The sequence below is a fragment of the Haemaphysalis longicornis genome, unplaced genomic scaffold, assembly GCF_048455015.1.
Source record: "Haemaphysalis longicornis isolate Haplotype H1 unplaced genomic scaffold, Haemaphysalis longicornis Haplotype H1 scaffold_10, whole genome shotgun sequence".
In the NCBI taxonomy this organism is placed as follows: Eukaryota; Metazoa; Arthropoda; class Arachnida; order Ixodida; family Ixodidae; genus Haemaphysalis; species Haemaphysalis longicornis.
Window position 1 is genome coordinate 55,332,673 of NW_027526204.1, and position 19,143 is coordinate 55,351,815.

Genomic DNA, 19,143 nt, shown 5'->3' on the forward strand with positions numbered 1-19,143 from the left:
CACTGGGCTGTGTGAAATACGATTTGTATACGCAGGTCTTACTGCCAGGCTGTTTTCAGCTTGTCACTCAATTTGTGAATTTCGGTAGGCAATGCCAATAAATTTTTGGACACAACACTGCATTTTTATACACAAAACTAGATTATTAGGTGAAATTGGCATTTAGCATGTTTCTTGCATTTCTCTTGATCAATTTATTTAATCTTGTCTCATTTTAGGGACAGGAGTCCATCCTATGGCAGCAAGAATATCCAACTTGGAGGGAAGCTGCCCTCCTGTCTGTCCTGCGAACGCAACCACCAGACCACTAATGGGAAAGTGTGTTCCACTAAGGATGCTTACAACTGCACTCTGTGCAAAAAAACATTCCGTAAAAAACACAGTCTGGATGCACACATGCGACTGCACTCAGGCCAGAATCTTCACATATGTATTATGTGTAATAAGGAATTTACGCAGAGATCCAAACTGATTAGCCATGAAAGAGAACACTCTGGTGAGAAGCCCTACGTGTGTAGCATCTGTAAGAAGAGCTTTAGTCGAAAATTTGACCTAGTTGCGCATGAAAGATTACACTCTGGCAAAAAGCCTTATACGTGCAGCATCTGTCAGAAGAGCTTTAATAAAACATATAACCTGGCTGTTCATGAAAGATTGCACTCTGGCGAGAAGCCTTTCATGTGTAACAACTGCCCAAAGAGCTTTGGTTCAAGAAATGAGCTGGTTGTTCATGAAAGAGTGCACTCGGGCGAGAGGCCGTATGTGTGCAGTGTATGTCACAAAGGCTTCATTATGCACAGCCATATGGTTGCTCATGAGGCATTGCACTCTGGCAGAAAGTCTTATGTGTGTAAAACCTGTGGGAAAAGCTTTGCTCGAAAGGGCACACTCGTTGTGCATGAAAAATTGCACTCTCGTGAGAGGCCGTATGTGTGCAGTGTCTGTCTCAAAAGCTTTATTATACACAGCCATCTGGTTGCTCATGAGAGATTGCACTCAGGAAAAAAGTCTTATGTGTGTAAAACCTGTAAGAAGAGCTTTGCTCGAAAGAACACGCTGGTTGTGCATGAAAGGTTGCACTCTGGTGAGAGGCCCTATGTCTGTAGCACCTGTCAGAAGAGTTTCACTAAATCACCCTACCTGGCTGATCATGAACCATTGCACACCGGCAAATGGCCTTACGTGTGTAGCAGCTGTCAGAAGGGTTTCACTAAAAGAAGGGACCTGGTTAATCACGAAAGGGTTCATTCTGGTGAGAAACCCTATGTGTGCAGCATTTGTCAGCAAAACTTTACACGAAAAGCCCAACTGGTTACCCATACAAGATTGCATTCTGGCGAGATGCCCTACTTGTGTAGCATCTGTCAGAAAGGCTTCATTCGAATACACGACCTGCGTATTCACGAAAGAACGCACACTGGTGAGAGGCCCTACGCTTGTGGCATCTGTCAGAAGAGGTTTACAACAAGGTCCTGTATGGTTAAACATGAAAGGTTGCACTCCAGTGTAAAGACCCACTCGTGTAGGATCTGTCAAAAGAGCTTTAAAGAAAAATTCAGCTTGATCAGGCATGAAAGAGCCCACTCTGGTGAGAGGCCCTACATGTGTAGCTTCTGTCAAAAAACTTTTACGCAAAAAGCCCATCTGCACAGCCATGAAAGATTGCACTCTGGTGAAAGGCCCTATTAGTGCAGCATCTGTCAGAAGGGCTTTATTAGTAGAAGCCATCTGGTTGACCCCCGTGTGACATAAGTGTGTGGCATCTCAGAGCATTACCAGAAGATCTGAAGTGGTAAAAACTTGAAAGATTGCACTCTGGCATGAAGGTCTACTTGTGCAGCGCCTGGTGAAAATCTTTACTGGTAGACACGACCTGGTTTCACGTGAAACAGCACAATGGCAAACGGCCCTGTGGATGTAGCACCTTTCAGAAGAGCTTTGCTGACGAACGGGTACTTGTCAAACAATAGAGTGCGCATGCGAGCAAAATGACCAGTTTACATTGTGCCAGAAAAGTCGCCTGGAAAAAGCTCTGCTAAGTCACAGTGATTGTGAAGCCAGAAAAAATGCAAATTTTTCAATGCCAAAGATATCCAGTGATGAAAAGATGCGCACTGTTGTGAAGCCAGTGGGCCATATGCATTGCAATTGCTTTGCACTTAAGCCTTCCTAGGCCATGCATGATGTGTAACAATGACTAAGGGTTTACTATTGCAGTATTTCTCGAAAGGGCTTTTGGGAATTTAACAGATCTATCATGAGCACTCCACAATAGCCACTGTATCAGTTGTATCAGCAAGCTTACAATACGCAACACTGAAGAGAGTGAAAGTTTTCTCAGGCTGATAGACACCCTCCTCTATGCAGAACCTGTGAAAAAAACTAATCTCTTAAATCAAACCTTGTTATTCATGACAGGGTGAACACTAGTGAAAAGGTGCTTGCAGCACCTGTCAAGAAAGGGTTATAGGTAGCACCTAATTAGTCATGAAAAGTCTGTACTACTAAAAACATTTCCCCAAAAAATATGCTGTTCCAGTAAATGCGTTGTACATTTGTTTAATTTGGCTTCCGAGATATCCTTCATAAAGGTCATGACTTGGCAATCTGCAAATTCGGATTTTAACTTTCAAGTAAACAAATATTTGAATGATTTCGATGTGGGCAATTTTAGTTTCGGAAAAGAGTGAGTGACAAGCCGCACACATGAGCACTGCACTAACTGAAGTGATCAGTAACTTGTATTCTACCACACAACAGTTCAAGGACTTTATCGATAACTGCAAAGCAATTCTCATGTCCCCAGTTGACGTGATAAAAATCGCTCTGTTTCATGTGCTGAGCAGTACTCAAAGAGAGGACTTTTAGCAGTAGCACCGAACTGTATTCAGTTGCATGGCATCATCAGTGTCATCACCAAGAGCTAAAAAATTCCACTAAAGAATTTAGATTTGCAGTAAAAAAGAGTGTGGATTTTTAGATTTGCAGTAAACAAGAGTGTGGCACTGCAAAAAACTGAGAGGTATGTAAAACCCCAGTGTACACTATGGAAAAATAGTATGGAACTAGTATGTTCCACAAATATTCAGTGAATTAACTGATCAACTATGTCCAATAAACATGAAACGGAAACTGAACGAAGCAATTAAAAAATGGTGTGCAGGTGTATAATCACTTGAGTAGGTGACGCCATTTGACATGTGGGGATTTGTTTGCCGCCTTGTGTTCAATTTGTTTATTCATGTTCCTTTATGTCTGTATGCTTTTGAAGTCATATTGAAGTGTATTCCTGAAAGTGAGTGTGGTATTGGTGTATTCCTTTGATAAGAGTTACTGTAGCATTCAATTTAATTAGATGAATGTTCGGGAGCAAGAATACACTTTTTTTGTGTGTACGTTTTATGTGTCATTTTGTTTCATGCACTGGGAAGTGCTTAGTGTGTATACACAAATATTATTGCGGTACTTTTCGTGAAATGTAATTATAACGTTCCCCTTTATTGGGTCGAGTTCACTCAGTAGACAAACAACGGTTCTCGTCCTTTCACCTCCTCCTCTTGTTCCCCCCCTGGCTGCTGCCCGGCTCCTCATCGACCTTTTCCTCTTCTTGTTACAGTAATTAAAATGTGTTGTTTCACCTACTGCCTGGCCACTTTACAAGCACTGCGTGCTTAGATTTACCAGAAAATTAATCCTGTACAGAAGACATGGATAAATAAAGTAATGAAATGAAATAAAAAAGCTGGTACCCTTTATATGCCAGCAACCATAACACAAGTGCACTAAGCTCGTGGACAGAGGGCAAGCAAAGATAACGTGGAGGGTTCTTTTGTTTGTGCTTTACCAGCTGCAAGCACATAGTATGGGTTGCTGCAAGAAAATGGTTGACTTGCGTAAGACCTGAATTCTAGCAATTGAGAAACTCAGCCGTACTTCATTTTTGCATGTGTAGCCTATGCTTTGCTTGTATGAAATTTATCGCTAAAACCTGCATATTAGCTTGTACAGTTACTCACATGTGAAAGGTTAAATGTGTGCATGCAATAAATGTGTGCCCTACATTGATTATGCCCATTTTGGATTTTTTGTGGTACTCAATAAACATATTGGCTGTTGCAACAAGACAGCTGCGACTAAAATGAATCTTATTTTATGTGTTACACAGACTGCTCACTGATGGCTATGGAAGTGCTACTGCATATGTCGGACACTGGGCATGATATTGCCCTCTATGTTCGTATCTACGGTGGAGCCTGATTTTTAAACTGCAACGGAGTTCCAGTGAAAGATGCAGAATTTTTTGGTTTTGTATGGTTGATCATAACCACGCCGTTTTCAGGGTATGCATGCTCAACTTCAATTAGGGGAGGTTGAGTGACCCATACAGTGAGTGCATGACATTTAAAAATTTTCTGACCAAAAATGCAAATTTAAAATTGCTTTGCATATCAAGAAACCGTTGAAAGTGGTGAGACAGGGGGTTGATTCACCAATGCAGCCATCTCAAAGGACTGATCCACAGGAACAGCAATGGTCACAAGAATATAAGATAGATATCGATGAGGATGATGCTAAGCTGAAGGTAAAGTACAGGATAGTGCCCATAGAGTAGGAGCGTGTCACTTTAACTACAAGTCCACAACCGGGATGTTGGGTGCGACTTAAGGGCCCACATTAACTTTCCCCTCCAGGCAGAGATGGCTGCTGCAGCTAGGAGAAAAATGAGAAAATAACCGATAGTCTGTTGAAATTTAGTGTTGTATGCAACAGTGTCTGATGGTAAAGTTGTGTTTCAGTTGGTGTGTGTTGTCTTATTGGCATCATGTCCCTGCGCATGCATGCACTCAGAGCATTTATCTGCTCTTTTGTCTGCAGCTGCTATCGCAATAAAAAGAGCCATGCCTAACGCTTCGTGTTCTTCGACTAACAAGCAGTGACCAATAAAGATTCTCGGCTCACCACGTTAAACTGCTGCCTTCACCTAGCCAAAAAAACAGCAGTGACGAGGATGGGATTGTCGTGACCCTGGAGGCACGCGGAGGACAAAGCAGCTTGACCGAAGACAGAAGCATGGCTTTGCTTGGTCAATTCGAGCAATCCGACGAGCATGAGGACTTCGAATCCTACGTGAAGTGGTATGAGCACTACGTCTGTGCCGTGAAGGTGTAACCACTGTATTGAAAGTAAACAGTGTCTTGAAGGCTTCGACGTTTGTTATGGCCGTGAGCAAGAGGACACCACATGCTGGAGAACCTGCTCACCCCGGCAAAGCCCAAGGATAAGTACAGTCCGCTGGTCATGGTTCTTAGTGAGCATTGTGCCCCCAAACAGATGCAGAACAGAGCCGGTTTAATCACTGGTTGCAGCACAAAGCCGGGAGTGTGGCTGCATTGGCCATGCAAATGAAAGGGCTAGCGTTATCGATCGAATTTGGGACCTTTCTGGGAGCAACGTTTTGGGACTGTTTTGTGCCCGGTTGAAAGACCAACCAACCCAAGGTGAACTTAAGAGCACATTGACCTTTGCCACTATATGTGTCATGGCCAAAAGCATTTAACTAGCTCATGCCGAGACGCTTGATTCAGCTACTAACGAACCCAAGAAAGTGAATGTTGTGGACGTCAGGTGTACTGTGCGAAGCCTGCAGCTATAGCTTCAGCCAAACCAGCTGCAGTGGTTGACACAGCAGAGCACCTGACTGAAGCACCCGAGGGTTTCTGCAGCGGATTGTGTCATGACAGAAAAGCGTGCTCGTTCCGTAAATACAGGTGACATCTATGTAAGCAGGTGGGGCATCTGGCAAGGGTCTGAAGGCTGCATCGGTGCGCGTGGTGTTGTGGGTGAGGAGAATGACAACCCAGAGACGATGAATGGTGAGGAGGAACTTGTGCTGCATAACCTATTTTCCTGAGAAAGTAGTAACCTACGTTATATGGTGAATGGTAAAGTGGCAGGTAGATGTTGGAATGCCATTTGATACGGGTGAAGCTGTGTTAATTGTACCCAAGAGTGTGTTTGTAAAAAATTAGCCAAACGTACCTCCGCAATGTTGCCGTATGAGGCTATGAACATATGGGGCATTCCCTTGCAGATTGTAGGGAGGGTGAATGTACTTGTGGAACACTATGGTCGGGGAGTTACCCTGCCTGTAGTTTTCGTGTGGACATCACAGAAGTTGAGACAGTGCTGTTGGGTCGAGATTAGGTGGATGTTCTAAACCTGGACTGGTTGAGCATGTGCGGTATCAGTGTAGGAAGGTCATGCGAGTCTTAGAGAAATTTTTTTTTTGTGTCGGAAATGGAACTTGGTTAATGAGATGGCACCTTGGTAAAGCTGCTGTGTTAAGAAAGAAGCACATCGCCGTTGTGTAAGCATCAGCCAGTGTGTTTTACGATGTGGGACGCTGTGTCAAAGAAGTTGCAGGCGCTGATGGGAGCTGGGGTGCTAATTTCAGTTCAACATAGCAAGTGAACAATGCCTCCAGTGGCTCTTTATAAACCCAACGGTAAAGTAAGAGTTTGTGGGGATTATAAAATTAAACCTGTATGTCCAAATGGAACTCATTGCCAGCAATGGAGAATGCATTCGCAATGTTCCATGGGTGCAAGTGCTGCACAGTCCTGCTTCGGACCATGCAGCAAAGATTTCGGAGTGTAAGAGGTGCAGTAGAGTTGGTTTTTAACACAAAAGTGTTTTATTCCAGGATTCACGAAGATTTCACTTGTATCGTATTCGTCACGGAAATGACACCAGTACAACAAAGCAAGCGGCCTGTAAAAGGTACCACCCCTGCACACAAAGTCTTCCTGCGGGGAAGCAACTGTTTGTACTAAAGAGCACGTTATACTTAGGGTTGTTCGTTTTCGGGTTTCATATTTTAACACAAAAGTGTTTTGTGCCGCGATACACCAGGATTTCACTGACGTCATATCCGTCACAGAAATGATGCCAGTACATCTTTGCCGAAGGGCCCCTCCAGTTGGACGCCGCTCGCCAAGCACTCACAAGACAGCCGGCGACCCACAAATCATTCTCAGCTGCAGATTTTGCTGCACATTTCACTTTCGAGTTTTACGGACTTCAGAGGAATCAACCAAAGTTTTTTGGGGGGTCAGGTCAAAGCTGATTGTGGTGGGAAAGGTAAAATGGAGACGATTAGAAATAGAGTGAAAAAATGGGAGAGGAAAACATCCACAGCATCAGAGACCACAGCAGTAGCGATGGTGGCACCTTGGCAGATAACTGTGTCGTGGGTGGTGGTTGTGGCGTCCAGCACGGCGAATCCACGCGAGAAGTCCAGAGTTCAAGTTGAACCAGCAATGCCCCTTAGAAGGAAGCGGTCACTGGAAATAATCAGCAAGTCTCCATTTTCAAACTTCCCACCAGAAAGCGAACTTATTGTCTCACAGCCAAGGACAGTCTGTACCGGCCACATAGCAGTGCTGCGGCACGTCGTGGATGCCTGTTTGCTCTGTTGCAGTGAATTCAGTGTTGGGTTTGGCAGATTCACATCAGATGCCAATGAAAAGTGCCACCCTAAAATGAGTTCCTGACATTAGCAAGATAAGGCTGCTCACTGCACCTGTGGGGCCTCGTTCCCTCAATCACAACATGCACTGTGCAGTATCTTGATGGCTCTAGTACAACTTGGTTAGCTGGACTACACAAAGGAGGGCAAGTGTATGGGGTTCTCAATTTTCACAGCTGCAAACTCAAATTTTCTTTCATGGTTATTATGGTGGCTCCAGTGTCAACTTGGGCATCAATATAGAGACTTTCAGCTGTAACACACTGTATACTTTACGTTCCTTATGGGGTACTTCTTGGCTTTTCAAAAAATCCATTTGCATCTCAAAAACAGCAGGCAGTAGTTTTTTTAATGATGCTCTATAAATCCAGCACACAGGTCAAAGAGGCGACACAGCACAGCAATACGATGAGGCCGGTTGAATCGTTCATTTAACGAAACAGGAACACACAAGACCAAGGGGGAAAAAAAGCTCCCGGAGTTTTACAGCTGCCCATTCCATTGGGGCGATTTCCCCTGCATTCCCAAGCATTGTAGCGCCACACAAGGGCCGAGCGCCTGGCCGGGGAGCCGTTTGTACCTATTTTACTGTTAGGTGCCTGGCATCACCAAGGCACACGAATGCACATGGTGACTTCCACTGCCTGGGTGGACGCTCAACTCAATAACCACCTGTTTTCGGGGAACATGCCAACACACTGAAGACTGGCATGGGCAGCATGCTTGCTCAACATGGTATGCACCACGGTTTGAGAAATGCAGTCTCTTATGAAGATACAAAGGCCAGTGCACACGTGAAATCTGTGAAGCATTTGCAATACACAAGAGGAACCTCGTGTGTAAGCACCCCGTCAGTAGCACTCCTGGAAAAAGAAATTTTATAGTACTTGTCAAGATAGCGTCTTCTGTTGGTTGTAACATTCTGGCTGTTTGCTGATAATTATTTGTTCACTGATCATGTGCACGGCTACTATGAAAATATATTGCCTATATGTTCTGTTCTCTCTAACCAAATAAGCAGTTATTAGTTAGCGCTTGTGTCACCTTTTCTTCCCTTTGTCCTGTGTGTAACACTGTTTCGTTAAACAATGTACCAACTTGCCCAACTAGAAACTCTGCTCCTGTTGAGCCGTGATGAATGCTCACAATGAGGCATATGAAACGAGGCTGAAGGCAGCAATGTCGGGTGCAGGGGAGAAATGTACTTGTGCTGAGCGCCAAAAGGAAAGTGGATGTTGTCGAGTCAAGGCGGTGTATAGGTGAAGGGTACTGAGTGTTTACTGCAAAGGCTCATGGGCAAATCGTCTGCTCCTAGCACTTCCGGTTCGAACCCCATAGCTGTGACAGTGCAGCTACAGCTTGTCTCTGTCCAGTGCCGTGATAAACTGCACGGTTTGGTTCTTCATGCGCAACCTCGCATAGTCAACACTTCGTACTGCTAATGAAGGATGAGTGTATTCATCAGTGCATGACCCAAGACAGATACAGTAGGGGACAGGGCTATCAGCATGGGTAAAAAAGTAAAAATAGTGGAAACGAAATTCCGATCATGTAAAAAAATATGGTGACAGAGCTTAAGGCAAAGGTAGAAAAATAGGAAAAAAAGACCTCCACTAACGTAAAACCTGGGGACGGGGGAAGCATGCAGTGTATAAGTATTCTTGGCGCCTTGGCATTTTTGCCAACGGGGATGAAACCGTTGGGGGGTAAAGGTATACAGCTTTGCTGTAAAAGTCTCGTCTTTGAAGCACGAAACTCTCCAGTGCGACGCGTAAACGAGTGTGCTGGTGTTTCTTTAGTGTGCGTTACGAAGCACTCCAGCGCGATGCGTAAATGAGTGTCTCAGTGTTTTAGTACCGTGACTGCGTGACACGATGATTACGACGACGACGATGACAGGAGACACAACAGCCCTAGCCCCTAAGGGGCTTCGTTCCTAAAAATAAACTGTGCAAGGCAGGACTGAAAACCCTCAAACCATGCATACTTTCAAATAAATTAACATTTTATTCTACTCACAAAACGATTTCAATCTGTGCGGTTAGGTTGTTCAAGAATTATAGGCAATGCATAACGAAGCCTGTATGCGCCGTAATTTGTTCTTTAGTGCAGTATCAGTCAGTATTTTAGTGACCTTGTACTGTAAGATGCAACTTGCTGACGCAGGAAGGCTATGGTACTGAAGCGGTTTCAGCCAGATGTTTACTGTTTTATATGGCAGTGATCGATAGTTTTTTTTTATTATTTATTTACAGATACTGCAGGCCCTTCTCGGGCCCATGCAGGAGTGGAAGACAAAGAAATACATCGGCAGAAATTCAACATACAAGTCGACAATAAATCAGTGTTGCTTGACGTAATTTTAAAACGTACAACACACATAGGCGGAGGCACAAATATGCTTACACAATCGCTTATGGAAAAGAAATGAAAATGATAATGTATTCCAATTTTGAAACAACACTTCAGCCAATGCTTATATTATCAATACGCTGAGAAAACACTGCTAACGACACAGAGTTCACCGTCTCTTCAGGTAACATATTCCAGTGAGAAATTGCTCTAGGAAACAAAGAAAATTTGTGCAAATTATTGTAACTAATCGGTTGCCTAATAGTCTTACCGTGATGAGTTCTCGCTGAATGTTTGAAAGGCTCTTGGATGTAGTTTTTCCGCGACAATTTGAAGTGATCGTAGTAAAGCTGATACAAAAATTTTAAGCTAGATATGACCCTACGCTGCTCGAGTTTTTTTAGGTTTGCCCTATTACGTAAAGTGGTTACGCTCGAGTAACGCGAATAAACAAAATAAATGAAGCGCAATAAATGATAGTGGTGATTATGATAGTGATGATTTTAAGCGATTAATTATGAGCACATGTAGTGGCAAGAATACCGGTTTATTAGAAAAGAAAAGTGGTGCATTTCAGACTATGCTCATTGCTTTCTACAAGAAACACAAATTGCATATATTTGATGCTGATATCCTGCCACAAGCAAGGCGTCATATTTAAATGACTGAGAAATTACTGAGTTACAAATTATAATTTTTACTTTCAAAGCAAGATATTTCATCCAGATTATCTTTCCTATAGCTCTGAATGGTTTCCCTCCAAGAGAAATTATATAGTTCATAGTTTTTCCATGACACAACACATCAATAATCACTAATAGTGTTTTGACTGAGCTTCAAACTGAGTATTTTGACTGACAAATTTCATTTTTCAATTTAAAAAGCATGATCAACATTTAGGTATTGGCTTGTCACTAAAAAGCACTGTCTTTTCGTGTTTGTTACATCATGAGCAAGGACTAAAGCCTGACATTAAAGTAGAGTGGCATTGTTAAGTGAACCACACCAGTCTATAAAGGCACAAAGGCCCTATTAACAAATCTAAATAAGGCAGCAACGTACGGTACTTGCAGATGACACAGGAAAGCAGCAATCTGCAGTGGCCACCGGGGTCCCATGGTCAGGCAAGAAACACACAGATATTGTTGCTGTAATTTGTTTTCAAAGCATCCCACAAGACTGCCAATTTTTTAGATGTCGAAAACTTTATTATAATACTACATGCAATTTTCCTAATAAAGAGAGGTGTCAAAACAGGCGAGAATGCATTACACGTGATGAGTCCCATTGAATGTTCACTATGGTTCCACTGGGAGTTATTAAAGTGCCACCACATACGGCACTATAATCACGGCACCAATGGCCTATACGGCGTGCATTCATTGAGCAAATATCCAGCTTTGGCAAGCGGTGCATAGGTCCGACGGGAAGAAGGAGTCAAGGCAGAAGGGCCACAGTATATAGTGCATATGCCAGTTTTTTCTTTTGCACAAGTTGCAGGCTATTTCTTGCGGCAGCTACATCATCCTGACATTTCGAGTATTAACTACTTGTGGCTGCTAGATTCAAGAGCAAAAAAACTCTGCACTAATGTTTTCTTGCCTTCTGTACAAGTGCTTGGCGCACCTGCGTGCTCTCATCTTATTGCTGGTATATCAGGGGTTGCAGTCATTGACGATCATGATACTGATAATTGCATGCAGCAGAGCCCAACTTGGCGCAACTGCTGCTAAATTAGTGCTGTTCAGGGCATCAAATGCAAACCGATTTTCACCACCCCAAGTGGGGTGAGAGTGGCTGGGCAATTTTTGATGGTCTTGGTTTTGATGAGTGTGGTTGTGCCAAGGAAAAAGAAGCGGCAAGCCACATGAGGAAATGACATGGGCCAATGGGAGGTGACCACAAGCAAGGAGCTGGAGAGAGCAGGCTGGAGCGGAGGAGAACGCTGGGAGAAGTGCACAGATCAGGTTCGAAGAGCCGTTTCCAGGCGAGAAGCCGAGAGCTCATCGGGTCTTCAGGACCCGAGCTCGAGAAGGGTCTACCTGGTGCCTTGGCATTCTCCGGCCCAGGCGCGACTCGACTCATGGAGGCACGCAACATTGGCACGCTCCGCTCTTGGACGACCAACTGCTTGCTGCCCGTCATCAACCGGCAGTGGCCGGTTGCCTCCTGTCCACTGCTACAGGGCACCCAATAGTAAGCAAATTTCGAGCAGGCCATTGTGTACGAGGACAACAGTGCGTGTTCCTGGGCGACGTTCAGGCGTGTGCGATGTCGTCATTGTAGCCCCGTGATGCCTCTCCTCGCATCGTCATCAGAACCCACAACGCCCTCCGGACAACACCTCATCACGGTGAACATTTGGTCCGGACTTTTCTGTGTTTTCTTTAAGTTTGGTATGCCTTAGGGATATGTACGTGTCAGTTAACTTTGAGTTGTAACTGTCTGCCATGTGTGCGTTGGTTCAAGAATATACGTTTCTTTGCACCATTGCCAAGTGCCCTCGTCTAGTTATTGGCACTGTGGCAAATCCCAGTCACCATTGAATACCAGAAAAAAACCTGCGCGGTTTTCCTTTACAGATCCTTCACGGGACCCTAAACAAGTTCACCTTCATGTCTCAGCCAGTGTCAGCGTTAAAAGGAACAGGAAGAAAAGATGCACATTTGGTTCACGAAAAAGACTTTTCTCCTTATAATAACTACACCAATTGTATCACAAACTTCAAACAAATAATGGAGATTGGTAGCTCCGAACCAAATAGCTGACGTCGAATGTTAGGTGGGGTCAATAGTATTTGTTGTAATTTTTCCAAGTGTACCAGCTGCGCCCAGGTGTGCAGAAGACAGGCCGCTGTGGCACGCTTACATTTCATCACGGAGGTGTGCAGGGATGAGGAGAAGATACTTTGTTCTCGTGGCAGAGTCAGTTGTCTTGACGAGGAACCACTTTTTAAGGCAGAATGCAGGTGGGTTTCGCCTGAAACTCTGAGCACGGCGACGTTCTGACCTCCAGGGTAGGGGATCAAGACACACAGCTCTGGATCGGCACACTGCTGGGTGGATAGATCGCTCTACGTCACTATGACAAAAAACTCCCTGTCCTCATCAGAGTCCTGTGGCAGAGGGTCTACAGGGGCATGTGATAGGGAGATGGCGTCCGAATGTTTCCCGCCTGATTCGTAGATGATCGTAATGCCAAATTAGTGCAGGTGCAAGCTTGACCACCAAAGACAGCCAGGCAGATCGTTCAAATTTGTGAGCCAACACAGCACATGGTGGTCTGTCACCACATTAAATGATCCAGCGTAGATGTAAGCGCGAAATTTCGAAACAGCCCATATTACGGCAGAGCTGTTCTTGAGCAGTTGAATAGCTTCGCTCTTATTTTGACAGCCCACGACTAGGGTAGGCAATTTCTTTTTCGTTGCTGTTTTGCTACTGGACTAAGATGGCTCCCAAGCTTACATCAGTTGCGTCTGTGTGCATTTCTCTGTTCCCATATTTGTCAAAATGTGCAGGCACAGGCATGCGCTGTATGTCATGTTGAAGCTTGCAGAACGTGTCTGGCTATGCACTTCCCCCCAGAAGAGTTCAAAGTCCCCTTTTGTTAAACACGTGAGACACTCAACGATTTTCGCAGTTTTCTACAAAGCGTCGGTAGTAACTGCAACTCTGAGAAATCTTCGCACGCCTTCCTGCCTGTTAGCCTTGAGAAGTTGGCTATGGCTGAAATTTTCACGAGGTAACGAATGCCTCTGTCAGCATTGATGATGTGGTTGAGAGTTTCTCATACATGAAGCAGCACTTTTCTGGATTCAGCGTTAGCCCCAACGTATGAATGGTCTCAAGGACGTTCTCCAACCTCTCAAGGTATTTGTTGAAATTCTGGGCAAACACCACAATGTCATCAAGGCAGATGAGGCAGGTGTGCCAGTTCAGGCCAGGTAGCACAGTGTCTATAACTCTGAACCGTTGCTGGGGCCGTGCCCTGACCAAACGGCATCACCTTGAAGTCGTATAGACGGTATTCATTCAAAACTTTAGCGGGCGATTTTCTTCGCTTGGCCACACTGAAAGCCGCCATGTCTGTGGCCACCTTATTCTAGGGGCCCTATTCTCGACTGCACAAATTGCCGGATATTCAGGCAATTTTCCGGAAGTCTTTTCTGATTGACTTTCAATTTTGGTCACGTGCTTCCGGTTGACAAAGCGGTTGTGTGTGCTGTCGTCATTTTGACGTTTCATGTCGTCTACGGACACCAGTTCTAAAGTTTGCCTTATTTCTCGTTACTAAAGGCGCATAATTCTTGGCCGTCAATGAAAAACCAGACTAAATGCAGCGGACTTGACAACGTAAGCCTGTCTTTGCTATTCAACAACAATACTGCTTGTAATACACACCCCCTCTGTGATTGGCTGAGAAGGGGTGACGTAATTTAAACAGTTGGCGGGAACGATTACGTCATGCATCGGCAACTTCAGCCTGCGTAAAAGTGACGTAATGCTACGTACCAGCTTGAAAATGGCGGCTGTTTTTGTCGCAAAATACAAGCGAAATAGGGCACAATATTGCCCCGGCTTACGGCGCCGCGAAATGTGCGGCAATTTGCAGCAGGCGCAGTTTCGCATGGGCGCTGTTTAAAGCGTGTTTCCTACCGAAACAAATTATAGTTTGAACTGCTTCACACTCAGCGATCATGGAACATACAAATAACATGCAGTATTTTGCTTTTATGTTTGGCAATGAAATAAAAATAATTTGTTCGGCGTAACCGCAACATAAGAGGGCAGTACAAGCCTCTCCATGACAAAGAGAACCCAATGCACGGCATTTGTCCATACTTGTCCTAGTAAGCTGTTGGGTCACATGATCGAACTCAAGAGAAAAATAACAATGAAAAGTGACTATTTAGTTCATTACAGCGCTGATTGCAGTCCAGCTTGACGAATGAGTGAATCGGCGACATCGGTGCGCTCCGCGGTTATCAGGCGTAGCGCTTCGCTGCTCTTATGTGTCATAGAAGCGATGGTCGCGGCCGTCTTTTTCTGTGATCACGCCATAAACTTGTAACATAGCAGCAGACGATGGCGTGGCGGCGGTGGCGGCAGGGAAGGTGATAACGCAACAAAGCTTGCATTGAAGCAGAGAGCCCAGCTATGTTAATAAAAGCGATTGAAAGAAATAAATAGATACGGTAAAAAATTGTGTGATGTTCTTTAGCTCGACATCCGCCTTTCGCTCGCTTTTGGATCAACGTTACTCGATCGCCTTGTGGTGTTGGCTCCAAATTTGACCTCCAGAAATGTGTTTTTCTTGTCAGCCTCAGCTACCGTCTTAATTTTTATAGTACATGCCAAGTATTTTTAAATCTTTCTTGCACAATATTTCATACCTTGGTAGCGATCTTTATGATTGACTCGTCAAATTACACTGCATGTCGTCATAGCTATAGGTGCAGCACGTCACTGATTCCTTACGTCGTGCTTACGCAAAAAAACATGGGCGAAATGCCGGCAATTTGTGCAGTCAAGAATAGGGCCCTAGTTCACTCTAGTGCTAGCGCACGCGCTGTGCGCCCGCATCTCTAGAAAAAAAAACACCGGTGTCCCGTTTATCGTCTGCCGCGTTTCAACCCATATGTTTCAACCCAATTATCGGTAGTGGCGTCAAGAGATATATTATTAATCGCATTCACATTATGTGGTGGCGCTCTACCTGCCATCGATAACTTCGCATCACCGGAGGATGAAACCGCGGCAGCGAACGGCCAGAACGGCGCGCAAAAGTCCGACACTGCAGTTGGCTGCCGCCGTGGATGCCGACGCAAATGCACCCGCACCGTATCCACGACTTTGTCTGGTAAGTTCCCTCTAATACATGGTTGAGCACAAAAACCGAATAATTTCTTTGGAGAGGTGTTTCACGCGTACGCCGATTTAGCGATGGTAGCGAATGCGAGGCCGCTTCCCGAGCCGTGCTGCCTCCCGAGCGCTGACGGATCGCAAGCGACCTTTGAACAAATCCCTCGAGTTTGGCTTCCGTACGGCAACATTTTCTGCATATGCCTTCGGGCGATCGCTTTTCCGCGAGCATACGCGTGACTTGGTCTATCGCGACTCAGTCGCACGCATACGTGAGCTCTAACGTTTTTACCGCTGATGATGATGATGATCGTTGGGGCCAGAAACCCTTTGTATCGGGCGGAAACCGAAATGTCCACGCCAGGTGAAAAAGTTAACAAAGTACATATATATAAAAAGAAAAAAAACGGCTGAATGCCTAAAGTCATTGCACCGTCCCCACCAGCGAGAAAACTAAAGGTAGCAGTTTTCCTGCAGTCTTGTGCATATGGTACACTGCATGCGTATGTACGTCCACTGCACTGTCACCATTCACTGCAGTTCACTCGTGCGTTCACTGCACCGTCACCACAGCCGCACCCTGCCGAACCGATCGCTGCCAGAGTTGCAGTCGCTGTTTCGTCGTGTGTACGTCCATGGCACTGTCGACGCCGTCCTCGAACCCTAGGGCCTGTTGTATAGTGGCGTTGACTCTGGCGGGTGCCGCGCAGCTTGTGGCAGTGCAGCACCAGGTGCTCCATGCTTTCCTCGTGGTCGCCGCATGCCCTGCACTTTGCTGCGTGAACCTCTGGTGTGCTGTCGTAGTGCCGGCAGTACAGCAGCGTGCGCAGTGCCCCCGCACGGGCCTCGAAGAGGAGTGTGCTGCCGCTGCTGTTGTCGTAGACACGCATCCGGCCTATATCTTGCCTGTGGTTGCGGTACAGTTCCAGTGTAGACTTTTGGTGCATTGCGGTCTGCCAGTGAGCGCGTTCCTCTTCTTTCACCCTGCAGCGCACCTTCTCCGTGATCTTGTGCGGCGGGCCCACCTCGATCGGGTAGGTAGTGAAGCCGAATTTTCGACGGAGGTTGTAGAGGCGGTTGCACCACTGTGTGCGTACACCCTTGAATGCCATGTAGCGGAACAATCGCCGCGCCCAGCGTTCGTCCTTCATGACTCGGAGTCGCTCTTCGAATGCAATTTTGCTGGTGGCCTCGCGAGCCTCAAACGTTGATCATCCCAAGTCGCCCTGTATGGCCTCCACAGCCACTCTGACCCTTGTCTACCTACTCGTGCACGCCCCCGTGTGCCAACATGTTTTCAAATAAATTGGAATGAAAACTTAGGCAGGCAGCAATGCGTCACCATCAGCTTCGCTGTCACCAGTCTCTACAATATACCAGGGCAATAACAAAAACCCCTAATCTGGCATACCCAGTTGCCCTAAACGTCCTAAACACATTCCTATGCCACCTAAGCATCCTATGACGAGTCCCTAGTGAACTGGCCTACCCTTGTCACTGGCGCAGACGTGTCACCGATGTAGCATGGCTGTGACCCAGAGACAGGTGTCGTTTAGCGCGGGATGGTAGTGTCGTTGATCCGCCACCTGGCTGAGCTAGGACTGGCATCATACCACCACGCGGGGGGGAAGGCACTACACAGCTACCCTTGTGGCAGACCTCACAGCAGGAGGCCCTGAGTAGGTTCCGGGACGTAGCTTTGTGGGACCGTCGAAGCATAGGTCGACAGGGCATGAATGCTGACCACAGGTACCCGACCATCACCGCTGGGGCCACCAATACACAGGTTGGTGGTGCGACAGGACACTTGTATCTGATACGAGGTTGGCCCATTCTTGCCCAGGCCTGCTAGGAATAGTCGGTGGTATGGCTGCAATCCCCTGGCTTCTTCCTCGGAGATAGCGTGCTTCTTTATACTCCCGGTTCCGTGCCTCTCCTCCCTTAAGTTAGGTCCAGGTTTTGCTGCAGCACTTGCGGATTGGACCTGTTGTCTTCGGTGGCACGGCACTCCATAATTGGTTCGTTGTTCGGCGCAATCGGTGCATCCCCTCTCGGGATTTCAATTGACAGATGACAACTGTGTTGCCTCTTCTTCCCCCTGAATTTGCTCTGTCAGCTGCTTCATCACGAGGGTTATCTTGTTATTGAAGCATGCATGCTTGCCCTTACCAACGTCATTTAGCTGTTGCTGTTGCTGTGCAACTCCAATGCCAGAGGATAAAGGAAGGTGAGCTTGTTCGTGGCTCTGTGAGTTAGCTATGAGAGGTTGAACCCACATAGGCACTCGGCAAATGTGTTATGGCACACCCCAAATAACAGATCACAATGTACTATGACAGTCACATGTGGATGGAAAATTGGAGTTCACAGCACGAGCTACCACCACCAGAGCACTCATGCACATTCTGGGGCAAGAAGAGCTTCTTCAGAACATCAGGTGGTAGCGCATCGGCCAGTGCCTGTGCTGCCAGTGCTAAAGAATCGGTCCACATTGTCAGTGGCCCTGAATCAGCGGGGCTACATGCTAAAAATATACAAGTAGTCAGCAAAATTTGATGAAGTTTATTAAATTTCAGACGCTCCAAAAACCCAAGTTAGAAATAAATAAGGAATGCTGGTCCTTTCGTATACAACACTCCCTGATGGTACACTTACTGGCTGCTGGTCAAGAACGTGCGTGTTAGTTTTACCTTTCGGGTCATTTCTTTGTCCTGCTTGTGCACACGTGGTAATCATCAATGCATTGCGCGAAGAAAACATAACATATTAAAGGGACTCTGCAACAATGCCGAGACACGCTTGCACTCTTTCCTTCACGTCTGAACGCCCTGCGAAAGCTACAGTTATGGCCAGCACGGAGTGACACTGTGTGATTTGCTCATCGCAGCAGTTGACACGGGTTCTGCAGTTTCAATTCTTGCTGCTGACACATAGAGTAAACCAAGGCCTCCACCACTACTCCAACCAACATTGGCGACATTGCTCGATTTTTCACGCAGTAAAATCACCGTTCAAGAATGCTTCGCCACTCCAGTCCACTATCGGAACCGGCATCCTCAACTCCTGTTCTACGTGGTACTGCAAAGCACAAATCTCCTGGGCATCGACACCGTCAGCACACTGCAACTACAGAAAACAGTACGTCACCGAGCTGCTTCCACACTTCTTGTAAACCGGAGGGCTTTCTCCTGACCTGCTATCGCAGTTTTCGCACCAGGTTGACGGGACTTTGGGTCTTGCAAACGGTTTCATGTGTAAAGTCAGGACACGCGGGGATGTTGCTCCTGTAAGCGCTTAACTACGATGCTTGCCGTTTGCAGTGAAGGAATCTGTGGAAGGTGAACAGGATCGTCTAGAACAGGCGGGTGTGATTGAGAAAATTGACAGCGCCCAATGTGT

The 19,143-nt window shown here is 46.0% G+C and overlaps 1 protein-coding gene across 3 annotated transcripts in view; it reads left to right on the forward strand.

Annotated features, from left to right (window-relative positions):
* The window catches only part of LOC144158558 (uncharacterized), a 105,823-nt gene that overhangs the window by 16,531 nt on the left and 70,149 nt on the right, over positions 1 to 19,143 (forward strand). For 2 of the 3 annotated variants that reach the window (XM_077689509.1, XM_077689510.1), the window contains one exon: positions 219 to 4,135. The exons of the other annotated variant lie outside the window; for it this stretch is intronic. In XM_077689509.1, the coding sequence (XP_077545635.1) occupies positions 219 to 1,689 (1,471 nt within the window). In that variant the 3' untranslated portion in view covers positions 1,690 to 4,135. Of the gene's footprint in view, positions 1 to 218; positions 4,136 to 19,143 lie in introns of those variants that run through there. 3 annotated transcript variants of the gene reach the window in all.